We start from the raw sequence: 25951 nt of genomic DNA on the forward strand, positions 1-25951 counted from the left end.
TGTTGAATTAATCTTCATTTTATGAAAACCAGATTGAATCCTTTAATGGCTGGAGGTAGTATCTATATAAAATAGTAAGAGCAACAATTGAAAGTATCTTCATATGGCTACATAATAATAAAAGGTTTGGTTTTGCTCACTAGGCCAAGCTAATTCCTCAGTCTTTGCATCTTGAGCATCTGCTCAGGAGACCTCTGAAACCATATGAAGGTACACTGTGGAGAGCTTTCTGTTAGGCAGTTTGACTCTTAAGAGTGCTCAGTTTTCTCTTGCTTTATGTGGTCACAACTGCCACTTTCTCCTGACTTTATAACATTTGAATATTGAAAGGCAAAATGTATTCTTAGTTTGTAATATGAAATATTTAAGTCCACCTGTGAACCTCTCATATTCTGCATGTTTCTCATTATGCATATTGTTTATGAATCTAGTATTTTAATTTACAGTGAATCGTTTGCCCTAAACAGCTTATTCTGATAGCGTGAACATTATAAAAATTCAGTCTTTTGATTTTCTTTTGATCATTGTTCTTGTCTGTTGACCCTTATTGTAGTCTTATACCTATTTATTAGACAACACTTGTATAGTAAAATTGTGTGGTTGGTAAAAATGAATTAAAGGTTCAGGGTTTTACCAATTGGTGATATTTAATATTGAATGACATGTATTAAGACAAATGCTTTTATATATAATTTATTTGACATTGTAAATGCATTTATCTTGTGAGAAACATACCCCCTGTTGTCAAATGAAGTATTCTGGAAAGGTTTGGAGTAAATAAATAATAAAACTACTTTGATATGCAATCTAACAATATTAAATATTAAGACTTTCAGATGATTAATTTTAATACTTAATTAACTTAAATTCCAATGTAACCATCTTGCATTAAAGATTGACAGAATATAAAAATAAAACTTTATTCTTTCTCTTTGTTTTCTTTCCCTCTTTTTTCCTTTCTTTCTTCCTTTCTGCCCTCATAATTAAGACTTCAGAACATCATTACTTCCAATCATTAAATTTACCTTTAGCTACCAACATTCCTATATAAAAAACTGTTTTTTAAATCAATTCTATAGATATTTAATTGTCCTATGTCTTAATTGTGAGAATGTAGCTTCTACCAGAGAAGCTTACTTTTATACCCAAAGTGTAATATTTCTTGTTAAATATCTATCATGATAAATACATGCTACCTATAACACATACTTATTCATGCTGCATCCTTCTTCCCTTTTGTAATCAACTCTGAAAGTAGTCCATTTAAGCTCTTTGGTATGCTTTTCTTATAGGAGAAACCTTTATGTAAAGTAATACTATATCATTTTGGTGTTTGACTTTTAAGTTTACCATCAGTCAAGAATTTAAATGAATGAAGTATGCTTATATGAGCTTTTCCGAATATGAATGTCTTTAGAATGACACCGTTCAGAATGCTAATTCTGTGCCTGTTAGAAACAGTTAAGGAGGAAATATAAGCTGAAATATATAGAATTTTAAATTTAGACAGAATAAATTCCTTTTCTAGAGGTTCTGTCCCTGTGATGCTATTTTAAAAGAGAAACTATTATTAAACTAACCTATTATTTTATCTGTACAATGCTAATAGTTTTGAGATTTTCACTTAGATACTTCTTGTATTGATTTATTTTACATGGAAAATATTGCTTTGATTTTTAAGTGTACTTTAAAACTGCCTTCTAAGCTTTAGTGCTGAACTCTTGCCCTTTTATTAAAAATTATTTGCAAAAGAAGTCTTTTCCTTCAGACAGATCACTTTTATCTTAAGATTTAATACTCCAACATCTAGACTTGTAAAACCAGTACAACTGTCTTTAAGATTAATCTTGGATTTTAAATGGGAATTTTAGCCTAATTTGTGAACTCCTGTGCCCAGTACAGCACTAAAACCATATTGTAAAATTAGTTATAACTTTTTGGAATTTTGAACTCATGTGAATAGGAAAAATTGTTATTTATGGTAAGTGTAACAAAGGAAGGATAGGGCCTTTCCCAGATCATGGAAGGTATATTGCTATGCTTTCTCAATCAGAAAAATGAGATTTCTTTATTTATTTAAAATAATTCTTCAGGCATCATTTTTGTCAGCCAGAGAAATTATAGGAATAGGTAGATATCATTTAAGAGAACTAAAATCTATCAATTATGGATTTAAGTAGTCATTTATTAAGAGGCATGTTTTTGGTCTTTATATTCTTTTCTCTCTAGATGTCTTGCTTCTATGTAGAGAAAATTAAGACATGTCTAGGATAGAAGTTGGAGTTTGTAAGCAAATTTAGAGATCTAATGGACCATTGTAAGTGTTACGTTTATGCTGTTTTGACTTTTACAGTGATTGTTTAAAAAATTTTGGACTAAATCCCTTAATTTTTTATAGTTTGATATTTATAGGTAAACATTTATTCATAATAAATATCAAAATAGACAAATTTATTAAAGACCCTTGATATTCTGCTTTGTAATCAATCATTTTCTCTTACTGGAATGTTTATGAAACACAAACTGGGAAATTCTTAAGAAAATGATTTCATATTTAAAAACAACATTTTGATTTCATAAGGTAATCCCAATAGCAGTAACCAACACACTTAAGTTGCTTTTTTAGATTCAAGAAAGCTAAAATAGCTCTTTATATTTAAAACAAAACAATAAAAAATGAAAGCACCAACCTCTTAATCAGTTACTTTTGAATTAGGTTATTTAAATCCATAATTAAAAGAAAACTAAGAACATTATCCACACATTTTCTTCAACAGATTGCTTGAAAATAACTCATTATTACTAGTCAGCTGGTTTCCTTTATTTAATTATAAAAACATTTCAGTGGTTCATTTTCAATCTACGGGCATAATAAATTAGGATATAATGGATGCTTGATTATATAGAATGGTTGTAGACTGAGGTATTTGGTTGATTTTGTATTCTAGTTATTGGTTATTACCATAGACTTGTTAAGTTCTGAAGAATTATAATTTAAGCTAAATTAGCTAAATGACTTCTTGAACTTTCTCTAAGGAGTCAAAAAGACCTTAAGTATTTTTTAGCAACTTAAATGAATGTATGAACATCATTGTGTTGTAGAGTATTTTCTTCTAGCAATGTAAAGATGAAGGTTTTTAAAAATATTCCTTGATATCCCCTTGCTTGTCACTTGTCTATTTTTTATGTAGTTTAAAATACACAAAAGTCATTTATTTATTTATTTTAGATATGTGAAGCCTGTAACAGTGAAAGTGTACTGTAAAAATACAAAATTCAGCTACTAAGATTATGAAAATATCGTTTAGATATTAAAGAAAATTTAAGGAATCTAGCAGTTAACTTGAAATAGACATTCTCAAATGTTTACTTTTATATTTTTAACAGTATAACAAAATTTATGGAGAATATGAATCTTACATTAAAATAGTTGCCCATGGGTGAAATAAAATTTTAAAAGTGTTTAATCTGTTCTACTCAGTATTTTTCTTTTAATTTGAATTATTTGCTAACACTTATAAATTAGCAGATTTCACATAAAATTCTGGATCTTTAGCTTGTCTTGGAAAAGCTGAAGTAAAGGGTGTTCTAATTATTCATAGGCTGTATCTTTTTATACCTCTTATTTTACACCTGGTCTTTTTATCTCATTGACTTATTTAGAGCCAAAGTAATATAGCAGAAAGAATGTGAGCTCTAGAACCAGACAGGATGGCTTCAGTTTTGGCTTTAATACTTAACTCCTTGTGTGATTCTAGATAAATTACTTACTCTCTCTGTACCTCAGTTTCTCTATGGTAAAATGAAAATAAAATTGACGAAGATAAGTCAGTTGGGTTGTAAGGAGGATGAAATGAGTGTACGTGAAACATTTGGAGTTTTTGGTGTATATTCATTGTGCATAAATGTTAACTTTAATTAATAATGCTTTTTGCCTGACCTCATTAGACATTTGAATTTGGTGATTGCTCCATAGTAGAGGACTTTATTTCTGAATTGCCTTATGTGTTAAACAGAATTTATCAAACTCTGTGTTACACTATAAATGATCATCTACATTTTGCTGTCCTCTACTAGATTATATTCTCCAGAGTTTCTGCTATGTAGTAAGTGATTTATGGATTTAAGATTTATGGCTTTAGATATTCTTACTGCGTGTTTGCTACAAAAGTTCTTTGTTTTTCCTAATCCTCTGCTTATATTGTTTTAGCCACAATCCCAGCGGGATAGGATTTATTAACATCTGACTGTGATTGTGTGGGTGTAGGGGGTTTTAGAGACTTCTGATAAAAATTAGAACATGTATATGAGTATTTTGCAAGGTGATGATTTTAGAGAGAAAGTAAATAGGATAGAGGAGCATTTTGTTTTGGAAAAGGTGATCAAGAATTTGTGTATTCAGGAGCATCTCTGGAGCTTTTCCTCCATAGGTGAAGACCGTATCCTATAAAATAATCATTTTGTTCGGACTTGCTTTTACCACTTCTCTTTTCTCTTACCATTTCTTTTTTCTCTCATGTCCTTGCTGCTCCTGATATTTAAAAGATTATGTTACTTACAATGTTTCGCATGAAAATTGGTGAACTTGGTTTAGTTTTTGGAAGAGTTATGATTTGGGAACGTAATTTGCATCTTATAGGCATAAAAAATTTACAGTGTACCTTGGAAGTTGAAAATAATTTAAAACAAAATTTGTTCAATATGGAATAATTTATATAAGTTAGAATTGAGAAGGAAAACTTTCAAAATGACCAAAAGGAAATATAGGTAGTTATTTATATAATCTTGTAAGTATAACCCCAGAGGTGGAAATGATACTGGACATACAGATATATTTGGGCACATAAAAAATTACCTATGTCAAAAAATGTCATACAACTGAAAGACATACACACTGTGAGAAAAATATATGTATCACATGACCAAGGTTTAATATCCTTAATACTTAAAGCATGCTTAGAAATCATGAAGACAGTCATTAACAATTAACTCCATTAACAAAAGACAATAAACAAATGTTAGAGAAACAGTATCTCAGTAATTATCAAGCAAATGCAATACAAAATTTGACTATCATGTTGGTTCAAAAAATCAAAGAGGAAACATCCATTGTTAACAACAATCAAGGGGAAATGAATTGTTCTGTTAGGTAACCTTTATAGAGCACAATTTGCCAAAATCTTATTTTTTAAATGTTTATTTTAATCCAGCTATTGTACTTTAAGAATTTATCCTAAGGAAATAATCATGGATACGATACAGAGATACTGCTAAAAGATACTTATTTTTGAGCCTGTTTATAGTGTTGAACAACTGAAAATATCTTGTTTACTACATAAGGAATTGGTTACATAAATTGTGCTGACTATATAATAGAATGCCAGGAATCATTAGAAATTATAATATAGGCACATAATTGTTATTTTGTTTTTAAACTGGGAGGAAAACACTGAATTTAAAGTATTCATAGATTACATAATCACTATGTTTAGCATGTTATGGATCACATTAAAACCATATGTGTTATAAACACCCAGAATAAAGACAGGAAGTATATGTGTAATACACTGAAATGTTAACACTAATATTTCTAGTTAATATTATCATGAATAATTTTAATTTGCTATATTTTCTGTATTTTGAAAGTTTCCATTGTGAATTTTTTTATTTTGGCCATGAAAAGAATGCTATAAATGTGAGAATATTCTCTTTAATTTAGAGTTTAGCTTATTTATTGAAAATAAATTTGATTCAAAATTGAGATAAAGATTATAAATGAAGCTCAGATTTTTTAGAAATTTTTGAAATGGAAATTTTTTGCTACCTTTTTCCTTTCTTTGCATAAGCCTACCGATGTGAGGCAATAGTCCCTGAAGCCTGGGAAAACTTGTTAATGTGTGTAATGCTCATTTAATCATTTCCATCTTTTATTTATTCCCAGTCATAGCAGACAAAGAATTTATTATTTTTCTCTGTATTTTTCCCCCTCCCAGGTAGTTACTTTTGGTGACATTGTCCAGTTCCTACAATGTATCATTCCTTATCTGAAACTAGACATCCTCTGCAGCCAGAAGAACAAGAAGTAGGCATTGACCCCTTGTCCAGTTACTCTAACAAGTCTGGAGGTGAGTTTTATGTTCCAATGCTGTCTGCAGGTAGGATACTGGGAAACCTAGCAGAGGGCCTTCAGTTAGCTATGTCCACCTTATGTGTGTAATTCTCTTGATGAAGCTGAGCAGGCCAATGTTAAGTACATTATTCTGGATATGTATAGAGCACTCTTGATGCTAATGAATACTCCAACTAGTTAGCTTTCAGTTATCCACAGAGGCATTAGCTAAATTTTTAACACACTGGTGTTCTTTAAAAGAAAATAATAAACTGAATAATGACTTTAGCATAAGAATGTTGAAATGTGAAATGGCCTTGGTCAAACATCTTTTAAAGAATCTTAAATTTTTGGCGTTGATTTTGCAGAGATTTTTTTCCTCTTCAGTAGATTGAGATTTTTCTAGCATAAAAGACTTGATTCATCCTCTTATTTTCTGTTTTAAAAAATTGAAATTTGCGTTATATTTTAAACAATCTACACATTGAAATTATTAAATGGTAGACTGTTAAAAGGTAGACTTAATTCAGGTTTTCAAATGTTTATGTATCAAAACTATTATTTTCTCTATATTTACTTAATGATAGTAATAACATAGTTTCTTAGAAGGAAGCAGTTGAATTTGTGAGAATTCTGGAAGACTTATCCTTATTTTTTAAGCAATTAATAAATATTTGATCAAGTTCATTGACTCAGTGACTGCTTGTAATTTTTCACTTGTAAAATGCAGGTATCAAGATTGGGAGATCTATTTTAAAACAAATTAGTCAAAGTAGATGGACAAAACTCTTATAAAAAAGGAAAATTAGTGAAAGTAAATCATGAGTGTTATATTCTTCAAATAAAATGATTTTTCTGTTTATATTGATGTCAAAGTCTGCTTTTAACTCATGTTTTGAGAATTAAAAAAAGCAATTGACTTCTACCTAAAGTGAGTATTTCTTGAGAACACAAACTTTATGCAGAATGTTTATTTTTTGTGCATTCTTTAATACCTCCTGCATACAAATGCCATTGTTGTTTTTAATGAAAATAGGAGCGAATTTGCCCAACTTATTTTGTGATTTAATTCTTTAATTTTTATATTTTTTGTTAAATAAGAACTGAAGACATGTTTAAGATTTTGATAATATGAAAATTAGTAGTGTCCATTTCAATTTCAGTATTTTAATATCTCAGTGCTAAGCATGACACCTTTTCTAGTGATATTTTTTCTTAAATGTAATGCTCATATAAGCATTCATAATTAAATAAGTCAGATTACTTTGTTAGCACTTTTATAAGTGGGTGTTTTAAAAGCGAATGTCTTTGGTTTACAAGTATATAAAGAAGTTTCTACAAAATATTCCATACTATTTCTGATTATTCTCATTATTTAAGGACATAGTTTTTGTTGTTATTTGTTTTTTTAAGTGAGTATTTTTCTATGGTCTATTTCATTAAATAGTGTTTTTTTTTAACCTGGTTAAAAACATTTTAAATTAATTTTATCCTTTATTGTTTACAGGAATAAGTAGTTACCTTTACTAAAAAGGCTTTTCGTTTATATCCTAGCCTAACATTTCTGAGACATACTAAGTTATTAGGACAGAATTGATGTTTAAAAGTGCCATTAATTCATTTACCCCAAATGTTCATTAACAATGTAAATGTATGCTGATGTTCTATGAGACAAGGAAGTGACTAATGACTCTTCCAACTAACAACACTTAAAATGAATAGAAACTTTAGATAGCTAATCTTGAAGTAATCAAGACCCTCATTCAGCTTGGCATCTCTGTATGCTCTAAAACAGCTGTCAACTGTTAAAAATATATACAAAACACACATACGCACAGGCACATGCAGAAAGAAAGATATGTAAATATCTTGTTCTTCAAAGCCATAAAGGTTGCTAACCATAGTGGGCTTTGTGCATAGGTAAATATTTTATATAAAGCATCTATTTCATCTTCTTTTATTTTCTTTTTGCAGAAAAATGTGTTGCATTTTAATGAGGTTGTCATATTACTTGAAGAATCATCACCTTTCTATTTTGTTTGTTTATTTTAATATATGTCTTCCATGGGCTTTCTTCAAGTATTTTGAAGCTTTTTACATATTTCTGCTATAATCTTTAGGGATGACTCATTTTCTAAGTATTTAAACACTGAACTTCAGTGGTTTGTCTGTGTAGAAGTCGTGTAATTTTTAAAAAAATTTCTTCTCATAAATTCTATTAGTAAACAAGATGAGTCTTTAATTTCTCAAATCTGAATTTTAACATTTATAAAGAAATAGTACTGTTGAATGATTGTGAAAATTCTGGAAAAGATTAGAAAAAACATCCCGATAATAGGAATGATGAGAAAAAACTACATACATTGGCTTATTTTCATGGGTGGTTGAGAAAAGTAGGTGAGCGTAGAAAAAAGAACTATCTGGATATATATATATATATATATTTTCCCTGTAAATTAAACTTTTAACTGCTTGAATTATTGTTTCAAATAGAGAACAGCATAGAAAATATGACATTTTCTGTGTGCCCTATTAGGTTTAATTTACGTGAATTACCATATAAAATTCCAAGATCTAAGACCTAAGTTTAATAACTGATAAGTTACTAGTGTTTAGCTAAAAACAAAAAAGTGAACATATTTGTTAGACTATTTACGATTATTTGTTCTTAACCTTTAATGACCAATATAATGAAGAAGTAATCATTTTATTACTTCTTCATTATTACTATACTGAAGATAGCAGTATCAAAATTCAGGTCTGCTTAACCTACTAATTAAATAATATTGTTGGAATCACTTGTTTTCACAAGCTTATAAGAGATTGGAGTGTCATCAGTGATGAGAGAAATTTTTCTGTAGGAGACCCTTTGTTAGTCTATTCTTTACTCACTGTGAAGAAATACCTGAGGCTGGATAATTTATAAAGAAAATAGCTTTAGTTGGCTTATGGTTCTGCAGGCTGGCACAGAAAGCACAGAAAGCATGGCACAGGCATCTTCTCCTGGTGAGGGCCTCAGGAAGCTTTCAATTATGGCAAAAGGCAAAGGGGGATCAGGTATGTGTTAGGAGCAAGAAAGAAGGGAGAAGTGTCAAACTCTTAAGCAACCAGATCTCAAGTGAACTGAGAACTGACCTCCCACCAGAACCTTCCTCCAACACTGGGAATCACATTTCAACATGAGATTTGGAAGGGACATATATCCAAACCATATCAGGTCTCTTTTGAGAATGGTATTTTGTTAAATATTACTAAAGGTTTTAGGTTAAATTTTATGTGTCAGAGTATTCACCTTCCTGGTTAACAGCTTTTATATGCTTAGATAATTACGTAACTTTTGTCTCCATACAGTATTTGTTTCAAAGCTTTCTTTCTATTATCATTCATAAAATATTTTGCAACTTAAAAAAAAAATTCCAAGATGTTCAGAATCCTGCCAACTCCATTTTTGCTTCCTATAATTTTGTTTTTTTCCCAAGTATTCCTTTCTTTCCATTACAATGGCATGTTTTAGAACTAGAAGGGTGTGCCCTGGCTTTATTAATGAAGAAATTGGTAATTTAAAATAGTTGACTGATGTTGATATAATAAAATGATGCTGTCCTATCATGATCTTTATTGCTTTTCATATAGTAGAGGTGGATTTAAATTTGATTAAAAGATGGGTGTGTACTGCTGAAGATATCTAGATATCTGATTAAAGTATAAAAATGGTGTCTGAAGTACTGTAAACCCTACTCTGGGCTAATTAGTTGGAGTCATCTTAGAAATGAAAAAAGTCTTTTTACTTTCTTCCCTGAGTTACAACTCTTTAGTGACTTCCTATTATATTAACAATGAAATCCAGATTGTTGACTGTGATGTGCATGGCTGTCTTGTCTGTCTGGTCTTGCTTAGATGTGCTAAGCCAGTTGTAAACTCTGGGCCCTTCCTACATGCCATTTCTCTGACATTATTTTTGATTCCTTCGGAGCACTCAACAATATATGATCCTATATTAATTTGTTTCCTTGTTTATTGTCTCCTTCTCTCAAATGTGAGCTTTGTGAGGGTAGGAATTATGTTGGAACTGTATGTATACCTAGTACGTGGCACATAGGCACCACTCAGTAAATAATGAATGAACAAACTGTGTTGTTTTATCAGTACTCAAACTGATAATTGCTTAATGCCTTTTTCTTCCATCTATCTTTCTGTTTCTTCTCTTAAGTTGTAATGTATCAACTCTGTTTTATTGTCCCTGATAATTCTAGCACTTGAATTTTTCTTTTCTTTTTTTTTATTTTTTTTAATTGCATTTTAGGTTTTGGGGTACATGTGAAAAACATGCAAGGTTGTTGCATAGGTGCATACGTGGCAGTGTGATTTGCTGCCTTCCTCCCCTTCACCTATATCTGGCATTTCTCCCCATGCTATCTCTCCTCAACTCCCCACCCCCCACTGTCCCCCCAACTTCCCCCCAACAGACCCCAGTGTATAGTGCTCCCCTCCCTGTGTCCATGTGTTCCCATTGTTCAATACCCGTCTATGAGTGAGAACATGCGATGTTTGATTTTGTGTTCTTGTGTCAGTTTGCTGAGAATGATGGTTTCCAGGTTTGTCCATGTCCCTAGAAGGAAACCTAGGCAAAACCATTCAGGACATAGGTGTAGGCAAGGACTTTATGACCAAAACACCAAAAGCATTGAATTTTTCTTTTAGGGTTTCAAAAGTCAATATACTCTCCTCTTTTATCCTCTGTTTTCTTCGATCTCTCTTCTTTTGAAGTCCTCCTAGAATTCAGTTATTCCATGTTTTCTTTTAAATATGACCCATCTCAGAATTTGCATTAAACCAAATGGGCAGAGAGTTTTCTGGCAAATAAATGTCAAGTTATGATAATCAAGAATTAGTGAGTTAACCCACAGCAATAATCACGTGGCAAAGGGAAAGCTAAGGAAATAAATTATTACTTTTTTAAGAAATTCGTGGCCATAATTTGGAAGCATAGACTACATGTAGTATGCTTACATTTAATATATATGTTTGATACACATAATTTTTAGTGAACATGTTATGTAGATAGTGCTCTTGATACCTGATTTCTAAAACTTATTAATATGGTATATAGCAAATATTGTTTATTTTGCATATGAAATATGATAGAACCGGTAACCTGTAGGGTTGGCAGCTTTTCTTAAGTTTAAAACACTGTAAAAGTTTATTGGTTGTCATTCAGTAAATATTTGAGTGCCTTGTGTATACTAGGATTGTTCTAAGTGCTGGAAATAAAACATTGAAAAAGATAAATACAGTTCCAGATACTATGGTTTTTATGTTTAGTAGCCAGGATTTGGGGGTGCCCAACAGAGAAAAGAAAAATGATCAATAAAGATAGAGACTGGTAAGTGCTTTCCTAGAGGAATTAACAGTTGCTTAGTGAGTACATTGGTGGAGAATCCAACTGTGGTAATGGTGGATTAAGGAAGGTGTGATGTCTATCTAAGCCATAACCCAAAGAATGTGTAGCTATTAGCCAGATGATTAAGTAAAGAGTTTGTGCTATGAGCTTGCCCTCTGCTAAACACAGAGAAATTCAATGTGATTAAAGGTTAAGAGTTCAAAAGGCGAATGACTACAAATGAAATCGAAGACTAGGATATATTCCCTTATACTAAGAACAGTGGGTATTTCAGTGAAAGAATCTTATGGCCAGCTTTGCATTTTACAAAGATTATTCTGGTTATAGTAGGGTGAATAAACTACAGTGTTGGGGACAAGAATAGGGGCTGAACAATCATTTTAGAAGCTTTTGAAATATTCTGGGTGAGAAGATAGTGGCCTATACTGGAATTTATCAATTGAAATGGAGAGAAGTAAAACCATTAAAGAGCTATTTAGGAGGTAGAATTGACAGTACTTGATCTGGTACTTGACTGGATATGGGGAGATGGTAGAGGAGAGAAGTTTGCAGTGACATACAATTTTCTGAATTGACTAATTAGGTCTATAATAATGCCAGTATTGAGACAGGGAAATCTAGAGAAAGAACTTTGTGTGGTACAGATAGGATAGAGGGCTGCAGAGGAGATTGGATGTTCAGGTTCAGATGTGAGTTAGAAGTACCTTTGGACATTCAAATGAAGACACCCTGATGATTTTGATGTATGGGCCTGAAACTTAGAATTGGGCGGAGATAAAGATTTGTCAGCTTAAGTATGGTAGCAAAAACAATGACAATGATTGTGATTACCACATAATACCATATAGGGTGAGAAGAGGACCTAGGACCAATATCTAAGGAAAGTCATTTAAAGGCCTTGCAGCAGAAAAGGATCCCGCAAAGGAGACTTCAAAAAAGAGGCTGGGGAAGTAGAAGGAAAATCAGGAAAGTGTGACACCAAAGAAGCTAAGATATCAAGAGGAGCATGAGCAAAACTACTACCGGAGATTAGTAAAGAAAATAGAAGCGTCTAGTGGACAAAGTTATTGTGTTTGTGATAAGCACAGTGCTTTTTGTAATCTCAAGAATCCATACTCCAGCACTCTGCGTATTTCATATAAATGAATTAGGCATTCTATGCTAAACTGACATGAGGAATAGAAGGGAAAAGGTACAACAGTACTAGAAAAAGTAAAAATCAGTGGAAAAAGAGTTCTGTGGTCTGGTCTTGGAAGTATAGAGGAGATGCAGTGTAGAGCAAAGACAGGAAGAGGGACATTATTTTCTGTTGTAATAATAGAAGGGAAGGAGAAAAAGAGGTGTTTAGGTGCAATAGTTCATGGATTTGATGGCAGAGTTGAATGAGATATCACTAATGTTTTAATCTCTTGTTTGATAAGTTAGGGTGATATTATTTGCTGACAGTGAATCATAAGGTAGAGCATTTGAGGATTTGTGGGGAGTAAAAAAGGTTAAAGTTGGTTGATAAGAGAACCGTGGAGTCAAATGGAAATGGGACATCGTATTTATGGGTGATTCTAGCTTGTAATGGTATATGATTACGTCTAGCAGAATTCAGCACCTAGCATTAAGCCACAAAGAAGAACAGCCAGGGGTTCCGTCAGGGCTGTACAACAGGTAGACAGTAGCCAAGAAAGTTGATGGTTGCAGAATTCACTGATGGGTTGAGAATCTAAGGAAATTTGCTATCATGGAAGATGATTCAGAGAGGGCAGGGTAGAAAATTTTAGAAAGGATAGAGTCAAGGGAGATGGAACAGAGTAGTGTGGTGATGGGAGTCCTGAAGGGAATGTGGGAACAGTAGGACCAAAATATTGCTTAATGTCTAAGAGTAACAGGGATGGTGAGGGTGGTGGCAAACGTTTCACAGTGATTCCTAATAACCTAAAATATTGAGTATTTTATATTAAATGTGCCTATCTAATATATGTTCTAAATTCCCAAGAAAATAGTAACATGGTCTTTTATCACATCTCTTAATAATTCTTATGTGTTTGATAAATGCATTAATTTGGTGAAACATTGTGTGGTGGTAGCCAATAAAGCAGCTCAATACTCTCATTATTTCTGTGTAATAATTTGGATCTATAATGATTTGGCTAGGGCTTGACTTGAAGTGTCTAATAAAAAATTCTCTCTAGATGTCAAGGAAAATGGCAGTTTAGAGAGTTGAAAAATTGTAAGTTAGACTATAAGGTTATCAAGGAAAATGGTAGCTTTATTCAAGACAGATTGTTAAATACATAGGAGAATTACCTGGAAGTTTTTGAATGTAGTAACAAGGATAAAAAAAATGTATGAATTTTAAAAATGGTCTCTTTAAAAACAGATTTTGTCAAGTGGTATGTCAGTAGGACAAAGTGACATCCAAGAGCAAAGAACATGGCAAGCCTAGTTCCTCTAAATTAAACTGTTCAAAAATAAGTTGGATGTGAGAGACTTCAATTTGAAAGACCATGAGTTAGAGATTTGTGAGTCATCCTCCAGAAATGCCATTTCAAGGTATGAGACAAATGAGAAATCAAAGGAAAGAGGAAGGAAAGAGCTAAGGATTTATTTGCAGAAAGTCCCCGTGATTAGAAATTGGATAGAGGAAATATTTTAATAGTACTTACTGGAGGAATAATCAAAGTAGGGGAAATTCACAGTGCCAAAATGGTAGAAGCCACAGCTATGAGAGCTTCCAGAAGGTTCAAAGTTAGCAGTTTTTCAAATATTGCATAGGTTAAAGAGAGTATAAGAGGAGGAAATACATGATTTGGTGATTGGAAGACTATTGATTATTTATTAGGGGTTAAATCATTTTCAAGAAACCACTAACTCATTTGAGTCGATGGAGGCAGAGGAAGTGAACTCAAAATCTCATTCCAAATTCACATTAAAAAGATAGTGATCTTTGGGAGGCCGAGGCCGATGGATCACGAGGTCAAGAGATTGAGATCATCCTGGTCAGCATGGTGAAACCCCGTCTCTACTAAAAATACAAAAAATTAGCTGGGCACGGTGGTGCGTGCCTGTAATCCCAGCTACTCAGGAGGCTGAGGCAGGAGAATTGCCTGAACCCAGGAGGCGGAGGTTGTGGTGAGCCGAGATCGCGCCACTGCACTCCAGCCTGGGTAACAAGAGCGAAACTCCGTCTCAAAAAAAAAAAAAAAAAAAAGATAGTGATTAAATATTAATGATGACTATTTAGATGATGAAGAATACTCTTTAATATTAGATTTGGGTGATTGTACGTGTGTTTATGTATTTATGTTCTTACAGTGCATTGAGAAACTCACTATTGGTAAAATCTAGGTCCTTAAAATTTGAGGAAAAAAAGTCCTCTGGTCTTCTGATTTTTTTTTTTTTCATTGAGTTGTCCATATCTTATTAATTAGATCTGCTTTTCAGTTTTATTCAAAATCTTTCATTGGTGTAGCAATTCCCTTTATTTGCTTGAGAGGAGATAGACTACTTTACAGTTACTTTAGAGTTGGATTTGTGTGAAGAGTCATTGAACCACCTTGCAAATACCTTGATATTATTCATTTCCCAGAGTCCCAGGAGCAACGAAACATCACTGCTGACCAGACAAAGAACAGTAGCCTTGCAGTAGCCCTTATCCACTACCCACTTAGGCAATTCAGTCTGCAAAAGGATATCCATATTTTAAGATAATCTTCTCCACCAGCCTTTCTAGTATTCCTGAACCCCCCAGACATGGGAAGTTGTGTGATGGTAGTTTTGGTTGATGGGTCTTGGCACAACTGGAGCAAACACTGGCGATGTAGAGTATTACCTTAAAGCCTAAAATACAGAACAAACATTTAGGTAAACTGGCCTATAATGGAGCTTTTCTGAAAAAACTATGATTCATTAATGGGGCCAAAAAAGACGAGTAAGGGTTTAAATTTATTTTTTCTTGATACAGAGTCTCACTCTTTTCACACAGGAAGTGGTACAATCACGGCTCACTGCAGTCTTGACCTGGCAGGTTCAGATGATCCTGCTACCTCAGCCTTTTGAGTAGCTGGGACTACAGGAATGCGTTACCATGCCCAGTGAAGTTTTGTACTTTTTTGTAGATTGGAGGTCTCTTTTATGTTGCCTATGCTGGTCTCAAGTGATCTGCCTGCCTAAGCCTCCCAAAGTGCTGTGTTTTATATTAAATGTGCCTATCTAATATATCTTCTAAATTCCCAAGAAAATTGTAACATGGTCTTTTATCACGTCTCTTAATAATTCTTATATGTGAGCCACAATGCCCTACCTAGAATTTTTAAATAATGAAGTAACCCAGCTTTCAGCCCACATGGCTTAGGAAAGGATATCAGAGTTATCACGTGGCTTCTCACATGATATAGTTCCATTTTATTGATTTGTACATTAAAACAGATTTCTCCTTCATGGCTTGGTAGTGAAGTGAATAATTAGTCCCTTATAATTCTCTACCTCCTCAACACTTCTATTAACTCTTTTCATAGCATTAGCCATTTAAAAAAACTGCTGCAAGTACTGGTCTTTTAAGATTACAAGCTTGCTTTCTTCCTCTCTCTCTCTCTCTCTTTTTTTTTTGAGACAGAGTTTCACTCTTGTTGCCCAGGCTGGAGTGCAATGGCACAATCATGACTCACTGCAATCTCTGCCTCCTGGGTTCAAGCAATTCTCCTGCCTCAGCCTCCTGAGTATCTGGGATTACAGGCGTGCACCACCATGCCTGGCTAATTTTGTACTTTTAGTAGAGATGATGTTTCTCCATGTTGGTCAGGCTGGTCTCGAACCCCCGACCTCAGGTGATCCACCCACCTTGGCCTCCCAAAGTGTTCGGATTACAGGCGTGAGCTATTGCGCCTGGCGCTTGCTTTCTTTGATATTACTCAATTAGAGGGAAGAATTGAATGTCCAAGGGAGGATAGGGGAATGCAAGAAAAAAATTAAACTTTACTCTGGGAAATCACTCAAGGACTTCCTTAATCACTCTTTTATATCAGTGCCCCCTTGCTGCCGCCCAACCAAAGTAGATATTCCCAAAGACCTATTTATTCCAAGTTCATGTCTTAAAATTATCTGCTTACTGTAACAGTCAGCAATATAATAAAACAGCCAGGAGTATTTTTTTAATATAGCTGATATATTTTGGTAAAATTCTCTTTACATGTTGAGTTTTTTAAAAAAAATATTTTCCTATCATTACTTGTAGATATTTATAAATTTTCTTCTAGAACTAAGTTAGGCTCATTGTGTGTGTTTCTCTTTAGGAGGTTTAAAAAATTATTGTATTACTACAGTCTTTTTGAATAGTGAGCACAGTAGTCAATTTAATGTTCAGAGTCTACATTTGTAGATGTTCACATCTACTTTAGTGTATTGTAGCAGATTATAAATTATATGTGTCATTTTTGGTAAAAAGAGATATGTTATTGTGGTATTTTTATTATTTCAGTCATTGTCTGTCTTCGAGTTTTTAAATGTAAGTTTTTCCATAATTATTCTCTGACATTGTTCTGTTCTTAAAAGATATCTGACCAAAACCTTTGATAATACACTTTGCCCTATCAATATGTCATTAATCGAGGCTCAAGTATTTTTTGTTCTTAACTTGGCATTCTATGAGAATTGAAAATAAGTTAGTTCACCATCACTGTATACTTTTGCTGGAATGAGGGCTTCCTTGTTCATCAAATAGTTGTTTTGAAACTTGAAATCTTTTTTTTCATAAATACTAGTATTTTATTCTGGAATTTGGGTAGCTCCTTAAATTTCCTGAGAAGGAATCCTATGTGACATATATAGGAAAGCACAAGGGAAGGAATGTTATGCAAACTTCAAGCTGTTTTTACATGTTAGGAAAATTTGAGTGTTTTAAGTGGAAAAAATTATGAAAATGATAAATCATAAAAATTATAATATTTCAAGTTATTTACTTTAAGTGGACATCTTCCTTTACATCTCCAGTATTTAAAATATAATTTACTTGCTTCCTTGGAAATGATCTGATACTCTACCACTTGGTAATTTTTTTGTATTTCTATAAATTACAGTGACTGTTTTGTTTTTCCTGAACTTAAAAATGTCTAATTTTAGTAAGGGAAAAACATCTCAATTAGCTTTGATTTATAACAGATAAATAATGAATATTTACCTTTACTCATTCAAGTCAGAGATGAGGCAGTGTGTGAGCCATATAATCTTTTATATGATGGCAATATGTGTACTTAAGTAATTCCCCTACTTTGCTTCTCCTGTTCTTTCTTCTTCCACATGTAGAAAAACTTTAATGACAATTGACTTCCTAGCATTGCTATTTAGTGAAAATTTGAATGGAATGGGACTGATTTTAGCCAAGCTTAGAACAGTACATCAATTTTTATTCCTAATTAGACTTGTGAATAGATTTGTTTTATTGAAGTGATAGATTTTCAATCAGAAATGTTGACATGATGATTATAAAAATTCAGTAATACTTAATAACTGAATCATAGAGGCACATGTATTTTATCATACAGAGTAAGGGTTGCCACCCAAAGACTTGATGTTCATTCATTTATGCAGACATATTTGTTGATCATATAGTATCTGAGAATAGAATATTGAACAAGTAGACCACTTGCTTTCTCTCATGAAATTCATATTTTAGCATGAGATGGACAAATTGAAAAGTAAGTACAGAAATTAGAAAAAAAATCAGAGAAAGAAAAAATACTACATAAAGAATTAAAATAGGGTGATATTACAGTGAGTGACAAGGTAAGTAGCTTGTCAGAGAAGATCTCTCTGAGAAGGTGGTATTTCGGCTAAATGTTAATGACAAACAAGGAGCCAGATATGCAAGTATGGGTTGTGTGTGTGTGTGTGTGTGTGTGTGTGTGTGTGTGCGCGCGCGCGCGCACGCGCGCGCACTGTAAGAGAGAGAGAGGAAAGAGAGAGAGAAAGATCTGTCTAAACAGTTCATAAAGGCAGGATATGGTTAGGCTTGTCATATATAGGGAACGGAAAAAGATCACTGTGGCTGGCTACCATGGGTGATACGGGAATGACACAGGATGGGACTAGTATGCAGGGGCCAGGTAGACGGTTTTTGTAAGCCAGGCTAAGGAGTGCAGATTTTATTCTAAAGACTGAGAATTTTGTAATTGTATTGTTATCTCTGTTGAACTCCCAAGTTTCTTCTCAAGGATTGGAAATGATAGCTAGTTTTAAAAATATTTTCTTTTGACTTGGTGGTAGGCATTTAACAAGTAATGCCTGAATTACCGAGAATTGTAGTATTTTTAACATTTGTTTTCACATTGCATCCTCCATACCAGTTGGTTTGTTTCCCCATTCTCAACATTTTAACAATTTATATCGTGAAGTAATTGCAGCTTAATCTGAGTTAACAGGATGCCCTACATTTTTCTATTTATCTAAAGCTCAGTTATTTCTATATGGTCCATTTTATGCCATGGTACCATATACAGCCTATCGAAATCTTTTTTGTTGACCCATTTGTGTGTGTGTGTGTGTGTGTGTGTGTGTGTGTGTGTGTATGTGTGTACACATACATACATGTATGAGTTTTATTTGTGTGGAGAGCATGTAATCATCATCTTCCCTCTGCTGACATAATGGAGAATTTGTTCCTCTAGGACATATTAGAACAATGTGTTTAATGCTCTTCAATTTAATTTGCTGGTATCACAATTAATACAATTAGGGTCACTTGGAATGAAACTATTAACAAATTGAGTAATTTACTTTAACAATGTCAATGTGTTCTCACAATTACATTTGCTTTAATTAGTGTACAAGCTATTATTTAATATCGTACTTCACATAGAAAAATGTAATAATGCATTCTTGGCTCCTTAAAAAAGAAAGAAGGAAAGTTAATGGACTGAGTGATTTTGTGGTAGAGCTGTTAGCTGTGAAGTGATGGAGGAGAAAATAGAAAGTCAGAGGGCAAAGTTTGCAAGAATGTAACTAACACATTCTTGGTAGTTACCAGTACCTGGCAAGATAAGGACTATTGCCTAAATAGTATTGAAAACTTTTAATGGCAGTTAGAGAGGGGAACATACATCTTGGAAATTTTTAATAGCGTTTAGTTGTAATGCTGCAATAATTAAATTTCTGAATATCATAAAATAGATCATTCCCTAACTTACCACCCTTATGGAGTGAAACATAATGGTGCAGAATATTAAAATAGTGGGAAACAAAAAGTTACAATTATCAAATGGGCTTTTGTTTTATATTTTAATGTAGGTATTTCTGACCTAAGAATTTACTTTAATAGCCAATGAAAAAGCTCTGCAGAAGGAGATGGTGAGCAAGCTTTTCCACTCCTCTGGTTATGTCTTCTATCTGGCCTACTCTGGTGAGGTCAGAAGACCCAGGGAAGAATAAGTGGTTATATTTCTGTTTCGTTATATGTAGAGTAAGCAGAAGGTGATGAGTTGTCAACCAGGTCATAATTAATAAGATCTACTGTTCTCTCTAAACACAAAAGCAAGATTTACTATCACATTATCAAATGGCAATTTAATGGGGAATGGAGATAAAAGTAATCCAGACCGTTCACCACTCTTAATTTTAAAAATTAGTGTGATAATCTATTTGCCTAATTTGATCAATTTAAGTTTCTGTTACTTTCGTCTTTTTTCCTTTTTATTCCTTTGGTTAATGACAAAAGTTCACAAAATGCTAATAAAAAAGGAAGCAGGAGGAATTGTAATTAGGCAATAAATATTTAGGTATAAAATGCAGGAAGCTGCAGGGTGGGGCCAAGATGGCTCAGTAGATGCAGCTGCTCTTTGGCTCCCAGGGTAAAGAACGAAAATGACGGGTAAATCTTGAATCTTCAACTAAGGTATCCAGGTTCTCACATTGGGACTGACTAGGCGGTTGGCATTACCCATGGAGTGTGAGGAAAAGCGTAGTGGAGCAACCAGCCAACCAGGAGCTGCATGGGGCAAGGGGAGCTCCCTTCCCCAGCCAAGGGAGGCAGTGAGTGATTGTGCTACTCTGTCTGGGAAATGGTGTGTTTTTCATGGATCTGTGTAACCCAGGGATCAGGATATCCCCTCTTGAGCCCATGCCACCATGGTTTTGGGTCCCAAGCACAGAGCTGTGCAGACTCTTGGTGGCTGCTTGGGTTGCAGCCAACAGCAGCAGGCTGGAGACTGCCTAAGATGATTCAGTTCCCTGGGGAGGGGCAGCCTCCGCCGTTACTGCAGCTCCAGTCGGTCGTTTTCCCCTGATGGTGCCAGGGAGACTGGGCAGTTTGGACCAGGAGGAATTGCCCACAGCACAGCACAATGCCTGTAGCAGATCATGGCCAGACTGCTTCATTAGGTGGGTCCTAGATCCAATCCAACTCACCAGTGGAGCCACCCTGTGGGAATTTCAGCAACTCCAGCCAGGGGTTTACAGACAGAACTCTGATCTCCCTGTGAAGGAGCCCCTGGAGGGTGGGGCAGCTGTTTTCTCTGCAGATAGCAGTTAGTATTTTCTGCCGGCTGGCTCTAAGGAGTCTGGATAGTGCAGATGAGGGGGATTCCCCCCAGCACAGTGTACCCACTCCACCAAGGGGCAGCCAGACTGCTTCTTTGAGTGGATCCTTGATTCTGTGCCTCCTGACCGGGTGAGACCTCCCAACAGGAATCACCAAACACCACATACAGGAGTGTTCCAGCCAGCATCAGGGCCGGAGCTCCTAGAGGAAGGGGCAGCCCATCTTTGCTGTTCTGCAGCCTCCACTGGTGATGCTTACAGGTGCAGGGTTGGGGGATGACCCAGGCAAATAGGGTCTGGAGTGGACTCCCAGGAAACCACAGCAGCAACTATGGAAGAAGGTCCTGACTGTTATAGAAAAAGACTTTTAAAAGAAAAACAAACAGAAAGCAACAACGACAACCTAAACAAAAAACCTCATCCAAATGTCAACAGCCTTTAAGATTAAAGGTAGATAAACCCACAAACATGAGAAAAAAATAAACGTAAAAACGCTGAAAACTCAAAAAGTCAGAGTGCCTCTTTTCCAAGTGATCGCACTACCTCTGCAGAAAGGACACAGAACTGGGTTGAGGCTGAGATGGATGAACTGACAGAAATAAGCTTCAGAAGGTGGGTAATGGTGAACTTTGCTGAGCCAAAGGAGTATGTTCCAACCCAATGCAAAGAAGCTAAGAACTGTGATGAAATATTACAGCAGTTGTTACCTAAAATAAGCAGTTTAGAGAGGGACATAAATGACCTGATGGAGCTGAAAAATGCAGCACGAGAACTTTGGAAAGCATATACAAGTATCAGTAGCCATATCCACCAAGCGGAAGAAAGTATATCAGACTTTGAAGACTATCTTGTTGAAAGAAAGCATGCAGACAATCTGAGAGGAAAAAACAATGAGCCAGGCACAGTGGCTCACGCCTGTCATCCCAGCACTTTGAGAGGCCAAGGTGGGTGGATCACAAGGTCAGGAGTTCAAGACCAGCCTGACCAAAATGGTGAAACCCCATCTCTACTAAAAACACACAAAGTAGATGGGCGCAGTGGCCAGTGCCTAATCCCAGCTACTTGTGAGGCTGATGGAGGAGAGTTGCTTGAACCCAGGAGGTGGAAGTTGCAGTGACCTGAGATCACACCATTACATTGTAGCTTGGGTGACAGAGCAAGACTCTGTCTCAAAAAAGAAAAAAGAATGAAAAGGAAGGAACAAAACCTCCGAGAACTATGGGATTATGTAAAAAGACCAAACCTACCACTGACTGGGGTACCTGAAAGAGATGGGGAGAACGGAACCAAGTTGGAAAACATACTTTAAGATATCATCCAGGAGAACCTCCCCAACCTAGCAAGACATGCCAACATTCAAGTTCAGGAAATACAGAGAAGATACTCTATGAGAAGATCAACCCGAAGATATAATCATCAGATTCTCTAAGGTGAAAATGAAGGAAAAAATGTTAAGTGCAGCCAGAGAGAAAGGCCAGGTCACCTACAAAAGAACCCATCAGACTAAGAATGGACTTCTCAGTGGAAATCCTACAAGCTGGAAGAGATTGAAGGCCAATATTCAACATTCCTAAATAATAATAATAATAATAATAATAATAATTTCCAACCCAGAATTTTATATCTGGCCAACTAAGCTTCATAAACAAAGGAGAAATGAAATCCTTTTCAGACAAGCAAATACTGAGAGAATTAATCACCACCAGGCTTTCCTTGCAAGATTTCTTAAAGGAAGCACTAAATATGGAAAGGAAAAACTGTTATCAGCCACTACAAAAACACGTTGAAGTACACAGACCAATGACATTATGAAGCAACTATATCAACAAGTCTGCAAAATAACCAGCAAGCATGATGACAGGATCAAATTCACACATTGAAAAAAAAACACATGTAACTTAATTGTAAATGGGCTAAATGCCCCAATTAAAAGACACACAATGCGACTGGGCATGGTGGCTCATGCCTAATCCCAGCACTTTGAGAGGCCAAGGCGGGAGGATCATGAGGTCAGGAGATTGAGACCAGCCTAACATGGTGAAACCCCGTCTCTACTAAAAATACAAAAAATTAGCCGGGTGTGGTGGCATGCACGTGTAGTCCCAGCTGCTACTCGGGAGGCTGAGGCAGGAGAATCACTTGAACCTGGGAGATGGAGGTTGCAGTGAGCTGAGATCACACCACTGCACTCCAGCCTGGGCAACAGAGCAAGAATCCGTCTCAAAAAAAATAAAAGGAGACACAAAATGGCAAACTAAATAATAAACAGTCAAGACCCATCAGTGCTTCTGAATGATTCTTGGGTAAGTGATGAAATTCAACAATCAAGAAGTTCTTTGAAACTAATGAGAACAAAGAAACAAGGTACCAGAATCTCTGGGACGCAGCTGAAGTAGTGTTAAGATGGAAATTTATGGTGGAGTATGGTGACTGACACCTGTAATCCCAGCACTTTGGGAGGCCAAAGTGGGCAGATCACTTGAGCTCAGGAGATCAAGATTAATCTGGTCAAAATGGTGAAACCCTATCTGTACTAAAAAATACAAAAATTAGCCAGACCTGGTGGTGCGTGTCTGTACTCCCAGCTACTTGGTAGGCTGCTGCAGGAGTTTCAGTTGATCACGGGATGTGGAGGTTGCGGTGAGCCAAGATCACTTAACTCCCACCTAGGTGACAGAGCGAGCCTTCGTTTCAAAAAAGAAAAAAAAGAAAAAAAAAGATAGACATTTATAACACTAATGCCCATAATGAAAAGCTAGAAAGATTTTAAATCAACATCCTAACAGCACAACTAAAAGAACTAGAGAACCAATAGTAAACAAACCCCAAAGCTACCAGAATGCAAGGAATAACCAAGATCAGAGTGGAACTAAAGGAGATAGAGACATGAAAAACTCTTCAAAAAAAAAAAAATCAATGAATCCAGGAGCTTTTTGAAAAAATTAATAAAATTGACTGCTAGCGAGACTAATAGAGAAGAAAAGAGAGAAGAATCAAACAGAGACAATAAAAAATGATAAAGGGGATATGACAACTGACCCCACAGAAATACAACCAGCAGAGAATACTATGAACAACTTTATGAAAATAAACCAGAAAATCTAGAAGAAATGGATAAATTCCTGGACACATATACCCTCCCAAGACTGAACCAGGAAGAAGTGAAATCCCTGAATAAACCAATAACAAGTTCTGAAATTGAGGCAGTAATAAATATCCTGCCAACCAAAATAAAAGCCCAGGACCAGATGGATTTACAGCCAAATTCTACCAGAGATACAAAGAGAAGCCATGAATGAACTCCCATTCACAGTTGCTAACAAGAGAATGAAATAGCTAGGAATACAGCTAACAAGGGAAGTAAAGACCTCTTCAAGGAGAATTACAAACCACTGCTCAAGGAAATCAGAGACAACACAAACAAATGGAAAAACATTTAATGCTTATGGGTAGTAAGAAACATTATCATGAAAATGGCCATACTGCTGAAAGTAATTTATAGATCTAATGTTATTCCCATTAAATTACCACTGACATTCTTCACAGTAGTAGAAAAAAACTTTTCAAATACATTTGGAACCAAAAAAAAAAGTGCAAATACCAAGACAGTCCTAAGCAGAAAGAACAATGCTGTAGGCACTATGCTACCCGACTTCAAACTATACTATAAAGCTACAGTAACCAAAACAGCATGGTACTGGTACAAAACCAGATACATAGACCAATGGAAGAGAGTAGAGAACTCAGACATAAGACTGCACATCTACAAACATCTGATTTTTTGACAAACCTGACAAAAACAAGCAATAGGGAAAGATTCCCTATTTAATAAATGGTACTGGGAGAACTGGCTAGCCATTTGCAGAAAATTGAAACTGGACCCCTACCTTACACCTTATACAAAAATTAACTCAGGGTGGATTAAAGACTTAAACTATGAAACTCTAAAAACCCTAGAAGAAAATCTAGGTAATAGCATTCAGGACATAGGCATAGGCGAAGATTTTATGATGAAATCCCCAAAAGCAATTTTAACAAAAGCAAAAATTGACAAACTGGATCTAATTAAACTAAAGAGCTTTTGCACAGCAAAAGAAACTGTGATCAGTGTGAACAGACAGTGTACAGTATGGGAGAAAGTTTTTGCAATCCATCTGACAGAGGTCTAAAATCTAGAGTCTATAAAGAACTTATATAAATTTACAAGAAAAAAAACAACCCCACTAAAAAGTGGGGAAAGGACATGAACACACTTCTCAGTAGAAGACATACATGTGGCCAAAAAACATGAGAAAAAGTTCAGCATCACTGATCATTAGAGAAATGGATATCAAAACCGCGGTGAGGTACCATCTCAAACTAGTAAGAATGGTGATTATTAAGAAGTCAAGAAACAACAGATGCTGGTGAGGTATAGAGAAATAGGAATGGTTTTACACTATTGGTGGGAATGTAAATTAGTTCCACCATTGTGGAAGACAGTGTGGTAATTCCTCAAAGACCTAGAGGTGGAAATACCATTTGACCCAGCAGTTCTATTATTGGGTATATACCCAAAGGAATATAAATCATTCTATTAGAAAGATACATGTACACATACGTTCATTGCAGCACTATTCACAATAGCAAAGACATGGAATTAACCCAGATGCCCATTAGTGATAGACTTAATCAAGAAAATGTGGTACATATTCACGATGGAATACTACGCAGCCATAAAAAGGGAACACCATCATGTCCTTTGCAAGAACATGGATGGAGCTGGAAGCCATTGTCCTCAGCAAACTGATGCAGGAACAGAAAACCAAAAACCACATGTTCTTATAAGTGGAAGTTGAACAATGAGAACACATGGACACAGGAAGGGAATGACACACACTGGGACCTCTTGGGAAGGGATGGGGGTAGGGAGAGCAAAATGA

General features: G+C 35.0%; 1 protein-coding gene across 1 annotated transcript in view; it reads left to right on the plus strand.

The window, feature by feature from the left end:
* TBC1D5 (TBC1 domain family member 5) overlaps positions 1 to 25951 on the plus strand; it is a 561805-nt gene that overhangs the window by 195273 nt on the left and 340581 nt on the right. Inside the window, exon 3 of the mRNA XM_012466733.2 lies at positions 5994 to 6125. Coding sequence (XP_012322156.2) covers positions 6029 to 6125 — 97 coding nt within the window. The 5' untranslated portion in view covers positions 5994 to 6028. The remainder of the gene's footprint in view (positions 1 to 5993; positions 6126 to 25951) is intronic.

This window comes from Aotus nancymaae, unplaced genomic scaffold, assembly GCF_030222135.1.
Source record: "Aotus nancymaae isolate 86718 unplaced genomic scaffold, 86718_ANA_hifiasm-v0.15.2.pri h1tg000019l, whole genome shotgun sequence".
NCBI classification, from domain to species: Eukaryota; Metazoa; Chordata; class Mammalia; order Primates; family Aotidae; genus Aotus; species Aotus nancymaae.